Source organism: Hippopotamus amphibius, unplaced genomic scaffold (genome assembly GCF_030028045.1).
Source record: "Hippopotamus amphibius kiboko isolate mHipAmp2 unplaced genomic scaffold, mHipAmp2.hap2 H_2, whole genome shotgun sequence".
NCBI classification, from domain to species: domain Eukaryota; kingdom Metazoa; phylum Chordata; class Mammalia; order Artiodactyla; family Hippopotamidae; genus Hippopotamus; species Hippopotamus amphibius.
Window position 1 is genome coordinate 480,387 of NW_026648281.1, and position 20,632 is coordinate 501,018.

The window sequence follows — 20,632 nt, forward strand, 5'->3', positions numbered from 1 at the left end:
TGGGGGCCTGGTTCTCAGGGAGTCACGGAAGCAGGAGGTCAAAGGCCCGTGTTGCTCATATAAGGAGATGTTGAAGATTCAGAAGCTAATTGGTGTTTGCGCTTCAGAAAGTGGCAGCTGAAGCCTCCGATAGAGTCTGAAATGGTAAAAGGTGTCACTATTGGCTCTCAGGAGGGAGGATGTCAGGGGATGGGTCTATATAGACCTGTGTTGATGCCCTGATGCCTCCTCACAGGGTGATTTTGCAGCTGGGACTGTGACCTTGATGACTTGGGAGTCAGGATGGCTCTAAACAGACACCTCTCCCTTCAGGGACTCTGTTTCCTCCTCCTCAGCACTGTGTTGAGGGGTCAAGGTAAGAGCTGCCCCTCTTTCTGGGGTCAACAGCAAGGGAGTGGACACCTTGGTAAAGAGAAAAGTCTCTGGAGTGCTGGAGCCGAAGCCTCAGTGTAGATCTTGTGCTTTTGACCAAAAATGGACCACACTGATTGTGAATATTGGTGCCTCTCCCGTGGAGGGTCCACTGGTCATAGTGGCAGATTTTACAGAGAAATGATGTTTGGTGTGGACTGAGGTGCGTCAGCTTCCATCCCCTCCACCATCTCCCTTGTTTTCAGGGAGCTTCTATGCGTCCCAGTGGCTCCCAGTGTGGGGAAGCTCCAGCGACTGACCTCAGCGGGGACTCTGGGCTGTTCCCTGCTGTGTAGACACTGCCCCTGGGATTCCCATGTTTTATGCAATTATGTTTCTTTAGGCTCTGGTTTTGCCGTGTGTGTGTGTGTGTGTGTGTGTGTGTGTGTGTGTGTGTGTGTGTGTAGGGTGTGTAGGATATGTGAGGAGCCTGTGAAGCCTGCCTGTGTGAGAGGAACAGGGCTGCCGAGGAGGGTGTGAGTCTGTTGGGCTGTGAAACAGACAGGTGCCCACAGGGCTGGGTGTCATGTCAGCTGCCTATAACCAGATCGTAGATAATCATGCACCTGCCTGCTTCTTTCTGGCTCCTCTCCTCCAACCCCACAGCCTCCCCTCTGCTTGTTGCAGTGTTTGCCCAGCACTGGGCTCTGTGAGAGGCTCTGCCTCCTGGCCTCACCTGTTCCCACCAGGCATCCATGTGGAGCAGAGGGACCTGCAGCCAGGAGAGGGGACCTCTTGTTTATAGAGAGTAACTGATGCACAGCACCATTTGTATAAAGTTCCCGAGTCCCTAGCCCAGTCCCCGTGAATTGTCTCCTGACGTGCTGCGGTCCTGGGATGGTCCTTTCCTCTCCCTAGGATCTGCTGTGAATGCTGTAGGGTGCATTTTCTCTCTCATGCTCTCTTCTGTCCCCCTCTGGGGGCTGGTTTCCACTGAGTGAGAGGACATCAGGCACAAGGGATGGGGCTGCATAAAATCTCGTCTTCCGCCTGGAGGAGGCAGCTCTTTCAGATTTGGGTGTTGGTCCAGCAGAGACTCAGTAGAGCCCTGTCTCCTCTCAGGGCTCACTGTCTTCCCCTTGGACCTCAGCCTCTCGTTGAACAGCTCTCCTTGGGAAGCCCCCTCCCTCCTCGTCTCTGCTCCTCGAGTGCTGGGCAGGTGATAGTGAAGAGTCTCCTCCTGGGGGCCCTGACTTGCAGAGGTGGGTTTTGGTCCCATGACGGGGAGAGACATGGGTGTTCTGATACCTGGCCCTTTCCTCTTACCAGGAAAACTGTAGGTAATTTTCTCAGTAGTTTTTTAAGAAGCAAGACCACTTCACCAAGGCAAGCACTCTTTTCATTTTCCATGAAACAACACCATTCAGCATTGCGCTATTTAAGACTGTTTTCTTCTTAACCACTGCGCCACCTAGAAAGTCCTAAAACGTTTTTCTTCTACTTCCTGTGATGTTGCACTTGCTCCTTGTTCAACAATAGTCTTGGCCTTTGTGGGCATCTGATGATTTCTGGGATGGGCACACAATCCAGGAGTCTCCATGATGGGCATTGGGAAAAAATCATCCCTTTAAACACAATTGATGCCATTAGACACAAAAACAGAGACCCTCAAAGACTGTGGATAATTCAGTATATATCATTTTAGAATCTGTTTTTAAAAATTAATAACATATTTTGGACATCACTGACTATTCTTTTACACATTAAAACTTGTTATTGTAGTATTACAAGGATGACATGGAAAATTTTAATTGCCTCCAATTATTTCATTGTCTGACTGAAACACAATATGTTCACATAATTACCCGTGTTGTACCCATGTTTGTTTTCAACATTTTTGCTATTATGAAAATGGTGCTCTGAACTTCCCTGTATTTACATGTAAGGACCACCTATGATTCTTTCTAAAAATGAAATTGCTCTTTTATAGGCTATGAACACCTTTAAGGCCTTTCATACGCCAGAAATGTTTGCACTGAATTTTAGTTCCACAAATGTATGAGAATGTTTGTCTCCACATACCCCTACCAACACTGGCTGTTTATCAAGTTTTAAAATCTTAGCCATTTTTGTAGGCAAAGACTGGCATGCATCAGCTAATTGAATCCCCCATTTTTTAGTTACTTCTTCATGATATTTGTCCTTTTTAGCCACAGATGTTTGTCATTTTTGTAATGATTTATGTTGGAGCTCTTTATGCTACACTATTACTGCTAATACCTACCACTACTACACCACCAAATACCTGTACTGCATTCACTTACATGAACTTATTTGAGTGCACAACAATCTTATAAGGAGGAACACATTTTTTATCTCAAAAAATAGATGAGAAAACTGAGGGAAAGCAACATTAAATCACTTGCCTAAATGAGACAGGTGTAAGTGGTACAGGTATGATTTGAAGCCAAGCAGTTTTTCAGAGTCCTTGTCCCTATTGACTTTTTCTAAGTTGCAAATATACCCCTCAGTTTATTGTTTTCAGTTTACTTTTCCTTCATTTTTAGATTCTTGGAAGTTTCTGATATTAATCATCTATAAAAATTTCCATTTTTTTGTTTCTGCTTTCAGAGTGTTGATAGGAAGTTTCTCTACTTCAAGTTAAATTATTTCATCTTTATTTAAAAATTTTCAAAGTATATGTAAATATTGCAATACTCAATGACTGTGTAAGCTGTTATATTGTATCATAAGAAGTGGTATCTAATTTTATCTTATTTTTCCAATATGATTTCTTACATTATATCTTTTTCTTTTCTCACTGATGTAAATCCACTTAAAAAACATGTTAAATTACACCATTTTCCTTATTTGCTTTTTGAAATTTATGTAGGCTTTCGTTTCAGAAATGCTTATTGAGTTAAAGATGGGCTTGTTGGGGATTAAATCCATACCCTTTGTAGGTCACTAGCTGCTGAGGCCCTAGTGGTGATGAATGAAGTTCCCTGACCCATGAAGCTTGTAGTCTAGTGAGGCTGGGCACCAAAACAAAGATTTATAATAGACTCTAACAAGTGCCATCAGTCAGGACACCAGCAGGGTTAGTTAATCTACCTGGGAGAGGCAGAGAAGGGTCCCTAAAGAAATAAAGTTTAAACTGAGGCCATGCATTCGGGAAATGAAGTAGTTTATTGTTTACAATTTATGGTATTGTTAATAATGTCTAGCATATAAATCCATGTATGCATACATATTTACTATATGTCACTTTTAAATAACATGATTTATTTTAAATAGTGTATTTCAACTATTAAAGACTGAGAAATAGTCTAAGCTCCCATAACTATTATTCTTCCGTCAATTTTTTTCTGTATTTACAAAAAAAGTGGAGCCCCTCTGATATCATGCCCCCTATAACTGATAACCTCCTTCCCTGTGTAGTGAAGACGTTCTCCTGTCCTGCTGGCCTTTGTCCATACATGACCTTTGCTTCTGACTTGTAAGATTCCCTGTCCTATAAGTCATTGATGTCCCGGTCACTGACTCTGTGTTCTTTCTTGGGTCTAGTAGCAGGACAGTTTCAATAATTGTAGGACTGTGGGGGTGCAGCCCAACAATACAACAGTGTATTTTTTGCTGATACTATTTAATTTTGATTGCATCCAAAACTCTACCCTTTTACTTCTCCCCCTATATTTTATGTGTTGGATGTCACAGTTTACCTATTTTTGTATTGTGTAATCATTAACAATTATACTTGTAGCTGTTTTTAGTACTTTTGTCCTTTTTCTAGGGTGAAGTAGTTAACACACCATTGTATTATGGTATTAGGGGATTCTGAATCTGGCTGTATGTTTACCTTTACCTATACCTAGTGTGTCATATATATTTCATGTTACTAATTAGCTTCCTTTCATTTCAGCTTGATGAACTCCTGTCAGCATTTTATGTAAGCTGGCCTAGTGGTGATGATCTCCCTCAACTTTTGTTTGTTAGGGAAAGTATTTCTCCATCATTTCTGAAGGACAGTTTTGTTGGGAAAAGTATTCTTGGTTGGCAATTTCTTTCTTTTGGCTCTTTGAATATATGATCTCATTCTCTCATGGCCTGCAAGGTTTCATTTGAGAAATCTGCTGATAGCCTGTGGGAGTTCCCTTGTATGATAGAAATGTTTTCTTCTCCTGCCACTTTTAATATTCTGTCTTTGGTTTTAGATGGTTTTATTAAAATATGTCTTGGAGAAGACTGTTTGGGTTGAAATTTTGTGGTGACTTATTAGCTTCATGAACTTAGATGTCTAAATTTCTCCCTAGGTTTGGGAAATGCTCAGCCATTATTTTCTAAAATAAGTTTTCTATCCCTTTCTCCCTCACTTCTTCTGGGACTACATGATGTATACTTTGTTTCTCTTAATGGTGTCCATAATTCCCATAGGTTTTCATTATTCCTTTTCATTCTTTTTTTCTTTTTGCTCCTCTGGTTGGATAATTTCAACTGATCTCTCGTCTAACTCATTGATTCTTTTGCTTGGTCAAGTCTGTTGTTGAAGCTCTGTTTTGAATTCTCTAGTTCACTCATTGTATTGTTCAGCTCCAAAGTTTCTGGTTAGTTTTTGTTTGTTTGTTTGCTTTTAATGTTTTCTATCTCTTTGAATCTCAGTGAATTTACATGTTCCCTTCAGATTTGGCCCGCTTTCCCTTCTTATTTTATCAGGTCTTTAATGCTTTTAAGATAATTTTTGGTAAATTAATCCTGCTTTTTATTTATTTTCAGCAGATGAGATAGCCTCAGTAATAGCCTACTATTACAGATAAAATCTCCTGGAGCTTTTTACAGTAATGAAATCATCTGCTTGTTTGTGTCACAAACTATATAAAAGCTACATGAAGGCAAGGACATTGTCTTATTATTTTCTGCCTTTACAGCACTTAAAAAGGACCTGCCTCTCCATAGATAATTTTAGTGTTAATAAAAGTAGCTTCTTGTGTGCTTTCAGGATCCTATTTCAATCCTTTGCTCTCAGCTCAATATCAGACTCCTAAAAAAATCTCTGAGTAAGCATCACAAGATGTCTCTCTCTTTCTACTGTCTCCTTTACCTTTTCCCCATTTATCTTTATTTCCTTTCTAGAACGACCCCTCCCCCCGCCCAGTTCTATAGACTGAACTATCTTCCTCCAAAATTTATATGTTGAAGCCCTACCTCCCACTGTGCCTGCATTTGGAGATAAGGCCTTTAGGAGGTAATTAAGGTTAAATAAGGCCATAAGGATGTGGCTCTAATCCAATAGGTGACATTATAAGAAGAGGAAGAGATTGATCTCCCTCCCCGTCTCTCTGTGTACATGTCCTGAGGAAAGGCCAGGTGAGCACACGGTGAGGTAGCAGTGGCCTGCAAGCCAAGAGAAGAGGTCTCAGAATGAACACTGCTTTGTCTTGAAATCTTGTAATTATAGCCTCCAGAGCTGTGATAAGATAAATAAATTTCTGTTGTTTAACCAGCCAATCTGTGGAATTTTGTGGTGGTCGCCTGTCTGAGCCGACTAACACATCAGGGCCCTTTTCCAGTTCAGCATTTCCCCAGATGTTTCCCTCTTTGATGCACCATTTCTATTTTCCAGAGTGAAAGCCTACGGGGCTAGGGGTAGACCTGAGCAGTGTGAGTGGTACCCCAGGGACTACGTCTTGTTAGATTATAAGAAAAAGCCTCATTTCCTGACCCAAATTCAAAGCTAATGGAGATGATTCTAGGGCCTCAGGAAACTCACTTCTCTATTCCTGACAGGAAAGCAGAAGCCTAGGACACTGGATGAAAAACTGATGGGACAGGGAGAGGTGGTTTGGGTCCCAGTTCCATGTGGGACCAAGCAGCAGAACTGGTCACACAGGAAGAAATCTCATCTGGATGAAGCAGTTAAGGCACTCATACAAATCTCCAGCTTGTTCATGCCTCTGTTTTCTGACTCAGAAGGGAAGCCCTATATTAGGTATATATTGCTCTGCAAAAAGTTATTGCCAAACTTGGCAGCTTAAGTCAACAAACACCTAGTATCTCACAGTCTCTGTGGTCAGGAATTGGCATGGCTTACCTGGGTCCTCTGACTGATGATCTCTTACAAGGCTACAATCATATGAAGGTTCAACAACCCCAACCTACTTACCTGGATGTTGGCAACATTCAGGCCTTGGTGGACTGTTTAACTGAGGGCATCAGTCCCTTGCTGGCTGTTGGCTAGAGGCCTCCCTCAGTCCTTGTCATGAGGGTCTCTCCATACACAGCTCCCAGCTTGGCAGCTGGCTTCCTCAGAGCAAGAGAGAGGGCAAGATAGTCACAAGGGAGAAACCAGGGTCGTCTTGAAACCTAATCTAAGTGACTTCTCACCACTTCTCCAGGTTCCACTTATTATGTGCATGTTACTAGATACACTCGAGGGTGGGCCTTACACAATGATGTGAACACCAGGTGGCAGGAATAACTGGGACATTTTAGTGTTTGCTTACCATAGTCCTTTGTTCCTAAGCTAGATGAGAGTGTTCCCTGAGGGACAGAGAAGGAGAGGGAACATTCCTTCCTGCATCATGGGCCATGAGCAATAACTGAGATGGGGAATCTGGGCCCCTAGTAGCCTTGGGCACATCTACGGGGAGGGCAGCATCCAGAGTCCTCTGAAGGCCTGTCCTGGTGACCCTGGAGGTGGGTTCTACAGGCTTGTGGGAAATACTTGGGTGCCTCCCTTCCCAGCTCCATGTTCAGTGATGCCACTTTGGTAGCATAAAATTGGTCATGGTAGGAATCTTTACACCAGAGAAATCAACAAATGCTATACATTGGGGACTTCTTTTTTTCCCCTCAGAGAGCTCATTTTTTAATAATTACCAAAACACTATAGCATGGTCTCCTAAAGTCTCTCCTGTGTCTTGTGTTCTGTGTCTGTGTCTCTCTTGCAGCTCTGGAGCTGAGGCTGAAGGATGGAGGCCACCGCTGTGAGGGGAGAGTGGAAGTGAAGCACCAGGGAAAATGGGGCACAGTGAATGATTATCAATGGAGCTTGATGTCCGCAGCTGTGGTGTGCAAGCTACTGGAGTGTGGAGCTGCTGTTGATGCTCCTGGAGGGGCTTATTTTGGGCCAGCAGTTGGCCCCATTTGGTTTTCCTCTGTTTCCTGCAAAGGGACAGAGTCATCCCTCTTTGACTGTACACATTCTGGTATCAAATCGTATCATAATGATGGCTTTTCCCACAACTGGGATGCTGGAGCAGTCTGCTCAGGTAAGGCCTGTCTGGTCTGGAAGGGGATCCCCAGCAAGAAAGGCCTCAATCTCAATCCCAGAATAACTATGAGAATATGGATCACAGACTTTAGAGCATCCTTGGGTGAAGACTCCAGTCACACAGTGATTCTTACAGTATTAGGTGCTCAACGGGGTGCAAGGGCTTGCTTGACCCTGGACAGTAAAGGCTGCAGACCTATTGGTCACTGGGCCCTTCAGGTCTTTATGGTGTGTTATTAGAGGCAGAGAGGTGAGGTCAAATGTTTCATACAGATGCAGCTGCTGGGTTGGACCTCTATGACTTTGTTTCATCATGGTAGCTGTTTTGTATTTGTTTATGAGATGGTCAGTCAGGTGCAGTCAAAAAAGGGGACATAGGAGAGGTACCAAGAAACAAAGTTTATTATACTCACAGGTCTTAGGCAGAGTCATCACACAATATAAGGGGGTCACATGGGAGATGCACCAATAGACCAGGCTCAACCAAGCAGTGAGGACCTGAAAGAGGGAATGAAGATTCGTGGACAAGTGACTATACTGGGGGTCAGGGTGTAGTTACACAAGGAAAAGGCATGAGGGGATTTCACTGGTGCATTTCAATGTACTAGGTCACAGCCAGGGGAGGACAAGAAGGGGGATTTGTGGCAGGGGCTAGTCTTATCACATTGGTGCACTTGGTCACCTGGGTGGGGTTCTCACATCCCACCTGTTGGGGATATTGAGGCTGCAGGAAAATATGAAGTTTTAAAATTTACACTATGGTAGCTTAAACAAAGCAAGTACAAAGGGCAATGAGGATAAGAGAAAGTGTAGTGAGTCATAAGAAGTGCTCAATACTGTCTAAGTGTATTTGACCTGTGCCAAGGTGGATGCAGTAAAGACAGCAGTGAAACTAGGGTGTGAGTGGATGGTCACAGAATCTGCCAGAGATGTTTCCAGTGTTTATCACAATGGTGGATGTGATGCCCAGGACTTTAATCCCATCAGAACAGCTGGAATTGAAGAAAATATTATCAGCTATCACAGTGAATTCCCAACTGTAGGTTGTTGGGTCTTAGGAAAAGGCCATTCCTTGTGATGGGATGGTGGAATGGGGGATCCCTGAGAACATATGCAGTAGGTCCTTAGCAGCCCATAGCCAATGAGTTCTTTTATGTTATTTTGGGGAAGATCATTGGAAAAGTCATTTTTTCCAATCTCACCTTCAGCAGATTTTTGATGATACTAGTTGAGGTCCCTAAAAAGCAATTATTTTCATTTTACAGAGCTAGTTTATTGAGGTATGGTTGACATACAAAAAGATGTTCATGTTTAATGTATACAACTTCATGATTTTGGAGGTATGTATCCATTTGTGAATCCACTACCACAGTCTATACCATAAACCTATTCATCTCCTCAAAAGGTTTCTTCCATCCTCTTTACTATTATTATTAAAAATTATTTTCAAGGTTCATTTGAATTTCAGTTTGGATTTTTTTACAAAAACTCTTTTCTAGCACTTTAGGTAACATTCCTTATTGTCACAATGCCCTAACTATGATTTTGACTGCAAATAAGCTTGTGGAAACAGTACACAGGGCCATGCCTTATTTTGATAATTCAGCCTCTAAATAAAAATGGAGTGTGTGATGTTGGAACTTTGTGTGATATTGGAGTTTCTAATGATATCACTGTAAGATAATTGAAATCAAACTCTTGGAGTTTCTTCCTCTCAATTTTAGGAGTTGGGTTTGGAAGAGAAATTTCAGCCTCCATAGTGGATTGGTGGAAGTGACAACCTGTGTTAGGAGAAATCCGGAGGTAGAAACAATGACCTGAGAAGAACGTAGAGGAGTTTTATGAAATAAAGAGGAGATTTCAGCGGGTTCAGGAGAAAGATTTGGGAGGGGCTTCACAACTTGAGAAGGACTGCAGTACTGAAGTGCACAATGGTGAGAGGATGAGGATGCAAGGATTGCAGGAGGGGAGGCTGGGATCAAGATGCATGTCACCTCGTACATTCACCACGGCTTCTGTGTTACACTTCCTTCCTGCTCTCATTCCTTCCCGCCCTCTCTTCGTTTGTCTTGATGTGAGAGTCATTTCTGAGCTCTGTGGAAGAGCTGGCATTTGAAGGCTGCAATTTTCTTAGTGGGAAGTTTTTATAATATGGATTCTATTTCTTTAGCAAATATAAGACTACTGAGATTTTCCAATTTTTGGGGGGTATCAGTTTAGGGTAAGTTGTGTTTTTTAAGTAATTTGTTTTCAAGGACTCAGCACATTTTATATAAAATTTTCAAATTAGGATAAAATTAGTTAATATCTCATTTCTTTCACTTTTTTATTTAATTTTTAAAAATTATTTATTTATTTATTGGCTGCATTAGGTCTTTCTTGCTGCACACAGGCTTTCTGTAGTGGTGGAGAGCAGGGGATACTCTTCACTGCAAGCCCTCTCTTGTTGCGGAGCATGGGCTCTAGGCGCACAGACTTCAGTAGTTGCGGCATGCAGGATCTGTAGTTGTGGCATACAGGTTAGTTGCTCTGCGGCATGTGGGATCTTTCCAGACCAGGGCTGGAACCCGTGTCCCCTGTATTGGCAGGTGGATTCTTAACCACCAGGGAAGTCCCTCATTTATTTTCTTTCATTTTATTTATTTATTTATTTATTTATTTATTTATTTATTATCTGCATGGGTCTTCATTGCTGCACAGGGGCTTTCTCTAGTTGTGGTGAGTGGGTGTTACTCTTCATTTTGGTGCACGGGCTTCTCATTGCAGTGGCTTCTCTTGTTTTGGAGCATGAGCTCTAGGCGTGCAGGCTTCAGTAGTTGTGGCACATGAGCTTAGTTGCTCCACAACATGTGGGATATTCCCGGCCCAAGGATCAAACCCATGTTCCCTGAATTGGCAGGCAGATTCTTAACCACTGCCCCACCTGGGAAGCCCACTTCATTTTTCTTAAATGTTGGGAAGATCCACAATGATATTCCCCTTTTCATTCCTGGCATTGTTAATTCATGTTTTCTCCTATTTTTTCTTGATTGCTTGCTTGATTCCTTTTAAAAGAATAATCATTGACACTATTGTATTTCTTTATTGTATATTTCCTTTCTATTTCATTGATTTCTGTTCTTAGTTTTCATTTCTCTTTTTTTTCTGCTTGTGATTTGCTGTTGCTTCTGTAGATTTTTGAGATGAAATCTTAGATCATTTATATTCAGTTTTTTCTATTCTAATGAATAAATCAAGGAAGCTTCAAGACTCTAATTGCCCATTCAGTTGTAGCCCACTAATTTTGATAGTTCATAATATATTTTGTATTTTATCATCATGAAATGTTTCTTCTTTTTCTTTGTATATACCATTTTTTTAATAGCCGTACTTTGTATGATGCTAACACAGACACTACATCTGTCTTTGATGAGTGCTTGCAAGTTACATCTTTTTTACCTTTAATATGTTTTTATTTTTGTATTTAATGTATCTATGTTTTTGTAGAGGGCATATAGTTTTGTTTTACTTTTATCCAGTCTGATCATCTTGGTTTTATTTGAAGTGTTTAAATTATTTAAATTTAAAGAATTATTGATTTAGTTGTTTAGGTCTACTAGCCTATTTGTTCTATATTTTCTTTGTTCCTATTTTAATCTGATTATTTTTACTATAATATATTATTTACTCTATGGGTTTATTAGCTATATCACCTGTTAAGAGTTTACCATAATGTTGAAATTATTATTCTTCAATCACATTTTACCTTCAGATAATATTATGTCCCTTAACATATAACATCAGACCTTACTGTAGTACACTTCCATTTCCCTGTTCTTGTCATTTGTGCTATCTTTGTCATACATTTTACTCACAAATTTATTATAAATCTTATAACATGTTGGTGTTCTTTTTGCCTTATTCTGTTATTTCAAAAATGAGAAAAAGTTTCTATATTTACCCACAGAATTATCATTTAGAACAGTCTTTATAGCTTTGGGTAGATCCAAAGTTTCATCTGTTGTCATTTTTCTTTAGCTTGAAGACCTTTCTGTAACATTTTGTGTAGTGTGTGTCTGGTGGCCTCAAATTCTATTGTCTCTTCTTTATCTGAAAACAGTTTGATTTTCATTCAGTTTTGAAGGGTATTTTCACAGGTGACTGAATTCTAGGTTAGCAATTTTCCCCACAGTACTTTAAGGACGTTTTTACATTGTCATCTGGCTAGCATTGCCTCTAACAAAAAGTCAGTAATACTTATTTTTTTCCCTTGTATATAATGTGTCAGTATTTCCTGGCTGCTTTTAGGTTATTTTGTTTCTTTGCTTGTTTATCGCTGGCTTTCAGCAATTGCATTATCAAATGCTCTGGTGTGGTTTTCTTTACGTTTATCTTGTTTTAGGTTTGTTTAGCTTCTTAGATCAGTGGGTTTATGGTTTTCATTAAATGGAAAAATTCCATCCATCATTTAAAGCTATTTTTCTACTCATTCCTTATTCTGAGTCTCCAAATACACACATTTTTTTACATGATTTAATAGTATCCCAAATGCCATTGAGTTTCCATTTGTATTTTCTTGCCTTTTTCCCCTCTCTGCTTCAGCTTGGATAGTCTCTATTGCTATGTGCTTAATTTCCCAATTCTTTTATTTTGCTGTGTCTGATCTCTTTTTGAGATAATTTTTCTTTTTTAAAAAATGTTTTCTTTCTTATTCTTTTCCCATTATTTATTTTTTAATATACTTTTTAAAGGTATTTATTTATTTATTTATTGGCTGTGTTGGTTTTCTGTTGCTGCACACGGGCTTTCTTTATTTGCAGCGAGCAGGGGCTACTCTTTGTTGTGGTGCTGAGGCTTCTCAGTACAGTGGCTTCTCTTATTGCAGAGCACGGGCTCTAGGCACACGGGCTTCAGTAGTTGTGGCACGTGGGCTCAGTAGTTGTGGCTTGCAGGCTCTAGAGTGCAGGCTCGGTAGTTGTGGTGCATGGGCTTAGTTGCTCCGTGGCATGTGGGATCGTCCCGTACCAGGGCTGGAATCCCTGTCCCCTGCATTGGCAGGGGGATTCTTAACCACTGTGCCACCAGAGAAGTCCAAATCCAGATAATATTTCGTTCCATATATTGATTTTTTCCATTTTAGGAGTTCCATTTGGTTATTTTTTTCTAGTTTTTTTCTCTTGGCTTTATCTTTGTGCTTCATTAAGCATATTTGTATTAGTGGCTTATGACCTTGGCAGCCAATTCAATAATCTCTGTAATTTCTGAATCTGTTTTTTGTGATCTCTCTTTTAAAAATTTTGTTATGAGTTACATTTTTCTTTTTCAAAAGGTCTTGTATTTTTTTGATTGGATATTGGGCAGTCTTTTAACAGAAATAATTCTAGCAATAAATAATCAGAATACACACCGAAATCAGGTAATTGTGCTTGATGAATTAAAATTTTTTTTCATTGATTTATGTTTCATTCTCTTCAAAATATGTTCCTTGGATGACAAAATGATGAATTTTTATTTTGGTTTCCCTCCTTTAGTGTCAAAACTCCCTGTGATCCCACCTTCCTTGCCACAAACCCCACCTACACTGTACTTTTACGGCCGTTGCTTCCTTTTTTTCATTTTCTTTTCATCTATTTGTATCTTAACTTCTCATTTTATTTGCTCGTCTGAAGTGGGAGAAATGGGAAAGGATGGCAGGGTTTGATGGTAGATGGGGGAACAGAAGGTGATAAAATACACTAAAAACTTATTTAAGTGTTTTATGTCCTTTATTCATATTGAGGCTTTTATAACTCAGAACTCTCCAAATTAGGGCTTACTTGCTTTCTGCTTCCTTCCTCTTACTCTGTCTGTCTGTCTGTCTGTCTCTTTTTTTTTTTTTAGCAGCATGCCATCTTTCAAAATTATGAAACATTTATGAATGAAATTAAAGGAGATACAGATAAATGAAAAGGCACCCTTTGTTCATGGATTGGAAGAATCACTACTGTTAAAATGTCTATTCCACTCAAAGTGCTCTGCAGATTTGATGTAATCTCTATCAAAATCCCAGCTGCACTTTTTTTTAGAGTGTTCAGATTTATGTTTTGACACGTGTATACACTTGTGAAATCAAGATACTGAACATATCCATCACCCCAAAAGATTCCTTGTGTCCATTTGTACATCCGCTCCACCTCCACCTTCCCAGGCAAGCATTTATCTACTTTTTGTCACTGTATATTATTTTTAATTTTCTAAAATTTTATACAAATGGACTCATACAGAATATATTCTTTTTTGTCTGGCTTTTTTCAACACAGATAAATTATTTTGAGATTTATTCATGTTGTATAAATCAGTAGTGCATTCCTTTTTATTGCTGAGTAGTGTTCAACTGTATGGATGTATCACAGTGTATCCATTCATCCCTTGTGAGCACTTGGTTTATCATCAGTTTTTGGCAGTTACAAATAAAGCCACGATGAGCAGTCTTTATATGGAGTATAATTGATTTTCTTTTAAGTAAACACTTAGGAGTGGAATAGCTGGATCATATGATAGGTGCATTGTTTAACGTTTTAAGAAACTGTCAAACTGTTCTTTAAATTTAAAAATTTTAATTTTAAATTTTACATTGGCACTAGCACTATAAGAGTTCATTTACATCCCCATCAATGTTTGGTCAGTCAACTTTAGCCCTTCTAATAGATCAGTAATGGTATTTACTGTGTTTTTTAAGAAATTTATTTTATTATTATTATTTTTATATGTCTTTATTGGAGTACAATTGCTTTACAATGTTGTGTTAGTTTCTGCTGTATAACAGTGAATCAGCTATACGTATACATATATCCTCATATCCCCTCCCTCTTGAACCTCCCTCCCACCCTGCCTATCCTACCCCTCTAGGTCATCACAGAACATCAAGTTGATCTCCCTGAGTGGCACTTTTTATAGAAATAGAAAAAAATCTTAAAATACAATCTAAATATGTTTAATTTCCATATGTTTATGAAGTTTTCTGTTTTCTTATCATTATTGACTTTTAGTTGCATTCCACTGTGGTCAGAAAATATACTTGGAATGATTCCAATCTTCTTAATTTGTTAAGAGTTGTTTGTCACTGAGCGTGTCATCTATTCTGGAAAATATGCCATGTGTGCTTGAGAAGAATGCATATTCTTCTGCTGTTGGGTAAATGTTCTATATGTATATCTGTTAGTTCCCTTTGGTCTATAATGTTGTTCTGGTCTGCTGTTTCCTTTTTGATTTTCTGCCTGAATGATCTATCAATTATGGAGAGTGGGATGTTGAAGTCTTCTGCTATTACTGTATTGCTTCTACTTCTCCCTCAAGAGCTGTCCATGGTGCCTTGTATATTGAGGTGTTTTATTTTGGGTATATATATATATATATATTTATATACATATATCTGTAATTGTTATATCTTTCTGTTGAACTGACCCTTTTATCATTACCTCTCTTATGACAGCTTTTGACTTAAAGTCTCTTTTGCCTGACTTTGATCTCTTTTGGTTATTTGCATGGATTGTCTCTTGCCACATATTCACCTCCAGTCTATGTATGTCATGAAATCTAAAGTGAGCCTCTTGTAGGCAATATGTAGTTGTGTCTTTTTTTTTTTTTTAAATCCACTCAGGTACTCTACATATTTCAGTTGGAAAGTTTAGTACATTTACATTTATAATCATACTGAAAGGGAAGGAGTTACATTGCCATTTTGCTAATTGTTTTCTGTCTGTTTTACAGTTCTCTAGTTCCTGCCTTCTGTTTTTTTCTTTGTGGTTTGGTGACTTTTCATGATGGTATGCTTTGACTATTTTCTTTTTATCTTTGTATATGTACTATACTTTTTATTGTAGTTATGATAGAACTTGTATCAAGCATTTTATAATTATGGCAGTCTGTAACAGAAGTGCAGTGTTATTAAGAAAACAACTACAAAATCATGCAGAAACTACATTTTATTCCTCCCCCAGACTTTAAGTGATTGATGTCAGAATTAACTTCTTTATATATTCTGTTTCCATCAACAACTCTCTGTGATTATAGTTTTTCTTATTCTGTCTTTTGATTTATAAGTATTTATATTCTAGTGTTAAAAGCAAGTTATGTACCACTATTACAGTATTACAATATTCTGTATTTCTCTTTATATTTAGCAATCAGATTTATACTTTCATACATGAACATACCATTGTGTTGTTGTTTATTGTATTTTCATTTCAACTTGAATAATTCTTTTTAACTGTTTGGTAAAGTAGTGGTGATGAAATCCCTCCGTTTTCGCTTGTCTGGGAGATATATATATCACCTTCAGATATATCTTTTCTTCATTCTTAAAGGATAGTCTTGCCAGGTAAAGTTTTTTTTTTTTTTTTCATTGCAGTACTTTGGATACATCATCCGACTTTCTTGGACTTCAAGGTTTCTGCTAAGAAGTCTGCTGCTAGTTTTACAGGGTCTTCCTTTGTAACAAGTCACTTTTTTCTTACTGCTTTCAAAAATTTTTTTCTCTTTGTTTCTGAATTTTGATAATTTAATATAATGTGTCTTGGTGTGGACCTCTTTGGGTTCTACATATTAGGGAACTTTTGCGCTGTGTGAATCAAGATGTCCACTTCTCTTCCTACATTTGGGACTTTCTCAATCATTAGTTTTTTAAATAAGCTTTCTGCCCCTTTCTTCCTCTTTTCCTACTGGCAAAGCATTTATATATATAGATATGTGTATATATACATATATACACATATATACACACACACACACATACATACATCATCTGGCTCTCTCTATGCTTTGTGGCATATCATATGTGGGATGTTTTCCTCACTCTTTTCTTTTTGTTTTTCTAAATGGATAATTTCAAATGGAATGTCTTAGAGTTTGCCGATTCTGTGTTCTCCAAGAGTTTGCTTGACACTTTCCATTGAATTTTTAACTCAGTTATTGCGGAGCCCCAGAATTTCTGTTTGGTTGTGTGTGTGTGTGTGTGTGTGTGTGTGTGTGTGTGTGTGTGTATTCTATTTCTTTATTAAACTTATCATTTTGATCATGAATAGTGTTCCTGATTGTGTTTAGTTGTCACTCTGTGTTCTCTCATAGGTCACTTAGCTTCAAGACAATTGGTTTTGCATTTTTTATCAAGCAGTTCATAGATCTCTATTTCCTTAGGGTCAGTCCTTGGAGCTTTATGAGTTTCTTTTGGTGGTGTCATGTTTGCTAGCTTCTTCATGATCTGTGGAGGTTTGCATTGGTGACTGTGCATTTGAAGGAACAGACACTCCTTCCAGACTTTGCAGACTGGTTTCCACAAGTGAAGATCTTTTTCCATGTCCTTGAACCAATGGGACTGCTCTGAGATCATGGCCTAGCAAAGGTGGAGTCAGGTTATTGGGCTGCTTCTGGTGCTGCCGTTGGGTCTGTGGTCAGTGGGTCTGTTAGCAAGGGTGTGAATGGATGTGGTTTTCTCTGGGTGCCTGGATGGGCAGGATTGCCTCCTTACTGTGGTAGAGTGGGTCTGGACCCATGTGGCAGGGCAGCTTCAGAGTCTGCACTCAGGTCTGCAGTTGGCCATCCTGTTACCAGGGTTGCCAATGGTTGTGGCTCCTTCTGGATCCCTGGGCAGAGAGGACTGCCTTCAAGAACTTCATGGTGCAGGGTTGGAGCCACAACATAGAGTTGAGTATGGGTCCCAGTTCTGTCTACAGTTGGCAGGCATGTTTTTGGCATGGATGGGCATGGCTTCTCCTGAGTACCTTGGCAAATGGGACTGGTGGTAGGACCACAGACAAGCAAGGCTGGAACAAAGTCTACAGGGTGTTGAGGCTGATTTCAGGTCTGCAGCTACGACCACAATCAGCAGGCCTGCCACTGGCTTGTGTGGACCTGACTTCTCATGTTGGCCCTTCTTGGTCTTTGACTTCACCAGGGCTTTGCAAACTCCCATCTGGATTTCAGTGCTCCCTCAAGGGCACGGTTTTGTCCACGAATGACTGCCAAATCATTGTTTCTATGGGAGAATGTGTGTTGGGGACATCCTATTGTGTTATCTTGCTGATGCCAGATAGGAATATGGAATTAGTACAGTGACAGTAACAAAATCAATTACTATTACTCCTTGGCATTTTCTATGACTCCTGTCTCAGAAGAAAAACCTCTAAAAGCAAGTCAGTAAACTCAGCTGTCTTGTAAACTCCCGCCGAGGACTTATTCTCTCCCAGGTTCATTGACAAATCGTGGGGTTTCAAGAGAGATGGCTAGGACCTGCCCCCACTCCTATGACTCTCTGAGCTTTCTTAACTGATGTTCTTTCCCACGTAGTCACCTAAGACATTCTTGCTATTTTTGCCATCAAAAATTATCAGGAAAATAGAATGTAAAACCTTAAAAGTGAATTAGTTTTAATGTCTATATTTCTTCTCTCAAGCTCCCATCTGTCTACAGGGTGGCATGCACTCATGGATCCAGCCCTCATGATTTTTCTTAACTAAATCACTTGAGGATTGGCTCCTGGGAAAGAAAACTATTCAGACCATTAACCTCACAAGGCTCAGGATGGATTTCTAACTTTCTCTGGATGATAGGTCTCAATTCTCTCATAGTCCATGTCCCTCTTGGTCGTTTCTGTTCTTCATATCTCTGCACTCAGGTTTGAGTGTCCACACATCATGCAGTTTCTTTGGGCTCTGTAGTCCCAGGCTCCTAGTGTGAAATTCACTTCTCCAACCAACCTTAAAATACATGTTCCTGGTATTCAGCCACTGCAGATGATCTGTCTTGCGCTCTGTAGTTTCCTGGCCCCTAGATAAGGAATTCGTATTTCTGCTCAACCTCAAAAGTATATATTGTTGGGATTCAGGCATTCCAAATTGATCCTACAAATCCTTCTGGATTTCTCTTCAGAAACTTGCTCACGAAAATGCAATTCTGACAATAGCTGTCAAACTCTCTCCATGCCCCACTCCTGAAAAAAGAAAAATTTTTACACTTTTCAAACTTTTTCATGTCACAGATGTGATATGTTGTTTCCATTTGCCAAGCCAGGATCATGAATACTCACTGGCTTTGTTGTTTGTTTGTTTGTTTTTCTTAGGATTTGTGCGTCTGGCTGAAGGAAATGGACACTGCTCAGGGCGAGTAGAAGTGCATTCTGGAGGAGGCTGGACCCCAGTGTCTGATGGGAATTTTACACTCCCCACTGCCCAGGTCATCTGTGCAGAGCTGGGATGCGGCAAGGCAGTGTCTGTCCTGGGACACAGGCCCTTCGGAGCATCAGAGGGCAGGGTCTGGGCTGAAGAGTTCAGGTGTGAAGGGGAGGAGCCTGAGCTCTTGTCCTGCCCCAGAGTGCCCTGTCCAGGAGGCACTTGTCATCACAGTGGAGCTGTTCACCTTGTCTGTTCAGGTGAGATGCACATCGGGACTTTAACCTTCCTGCATACCCTTTTCAGGTGAGAAAAACATGAGATTTTACTGAAATCCTGTCTTCCTCTACCAGCATACACGGAAGTTCGGCTCATAAAAAATGGCACCAATCAGTGTGAGGGGCAAGTGGAGATGAATATTTCTGGACGATGGAGAGCACTCTGTGCCTCCCAGTGGAGTCTGGCCAATGCCAATGTTGTCTGTCGTCAGCTCGGCTGTGGAGTTGCCATCTCTACCCCCAGAGGACCATATTCTGTGGAAGGAAGTGATCAGATATGGAAAGCCCAATTTCATTGTTCTGGGGCTGAGTCCTTCTTGTGGAGTTGCCCTGTGACTGCCCTGGGTGCTCCTGACTGTACCCATGGAAACACAGCCTCTGTGATCTGCTCAGGTAAGAGATAGGGAAAGGCTAACTGGTACTCAGGATGCTCCTGGAGTGAAATGTCCCCAAGAGCAAAGAGTGAGGGAAAACTGGCTTCAAAAGTTAGAAATTTCATGGTTGAAATGGTTCCTTTCACTGCTTATTCATTTTGCAAGTCAGGGTGAGACGTGTTAAGAGCAATAATTCTTTTTTACTTTTTTTCTTTGTTTTTGTTTTGTTTTTAATTTTTTGGCTGTGCCGCAGCATGCAGGATCTTAGTTCCCTGACCAGCGATTGAATCCACACCCCCTGCAGTGAAAGCAGGGACTCAACCACTGGACTGCCAGGGAAGTCCCACTAATCCTTTTTTAAATAAACATTATTATTTAATTACATATACTCATAGAGAACAATGTATAAGCAATAATTGTATACCTCAGACAAGGTATGGGTCCCCTCTGAACCATTTGAGAATTACTTATATACATCAGGTTCTTTTACTAGTTTCCTCAGCATGTATTTCTTAAGTACAAAGATAGTCATTCAAATTCAGGAAATTTTAATTTCTCACAATATTAATAACTGATTACACTGAAATACATCTGAGCCTGAAGTTATTTGCTTTTTGTTTGGTTTTGTTGTTATTGTTGATGGGGTTTAATTACAAATTTAATATTTTTAATAAAATCGGGATAATTCAGATTTCTCATGGTTCTTGTATCATTTCAAGTGGTGTTTTTCAAAGAATTTTTCCAGTTTCGCTAAATATTCAAAAATCTTGACAGAGAGGGAATGACATCAGCATCATGGTGGTGTAAAATGTCCCTCCTTTTTGTCCCTCTTTTTAAAAAGTAATTTACCATACATTCATGATCAAAAGTGCCTCTGTGAATATCAAAAAACCAAACAACCCAACCAAAAAATGGGCAGAAGATCTACATAGACGTTTCTCCAAAGAAGACATGCAGATAAGATGCTCAACATTGCTAATTATTAGAGCAATGCAAATCAAAACAACGAGGTACCACCTCACACTAGTCAGAATGGCCATCATTAAAATGTCTACAAATAATAATTGCTGGAGAGGGTGTGGAGAAAAGGGAGCCCTCCTACACGGTTGGTGGGAATGTAAATTGGTGCAGCCATTATGGAGAACAGTATGATAGTTCATTAAAAAACTAAAAATAGAGCTACCATATGATACTGCAATCCTACTCCTGGGCATATATCAGAAAAGATGAAAACTA

The 20,632-nt window shown here is 39.8% G+C and overlaps 1 protein-coding gene across 1 annotated transcript; it reads left to right on the plus strand.

Moving 5' to 3' along the window:
* Window positions 1–282: 282 nt before the first annotated feature.
* On the plus strand, window positions 283–19,415 carry LOC130843081 (antigen WC1.1-like; the record flags this gene model as incomplete). Its single annotated transcript, XM_057719736.1, has 4 exons — window positions 283–355; window positions 7,299–7,619; window positions 18,696–19,004; window positions 19,098–19,415. Coding segments are annotated over exons 1-4 (1,021 nt in total), but the record flags the coding sequence as incomplete, so codon positions are not given.
* Window positions 19,416–20,632: the final 1,217 nt, after the last annotated feature.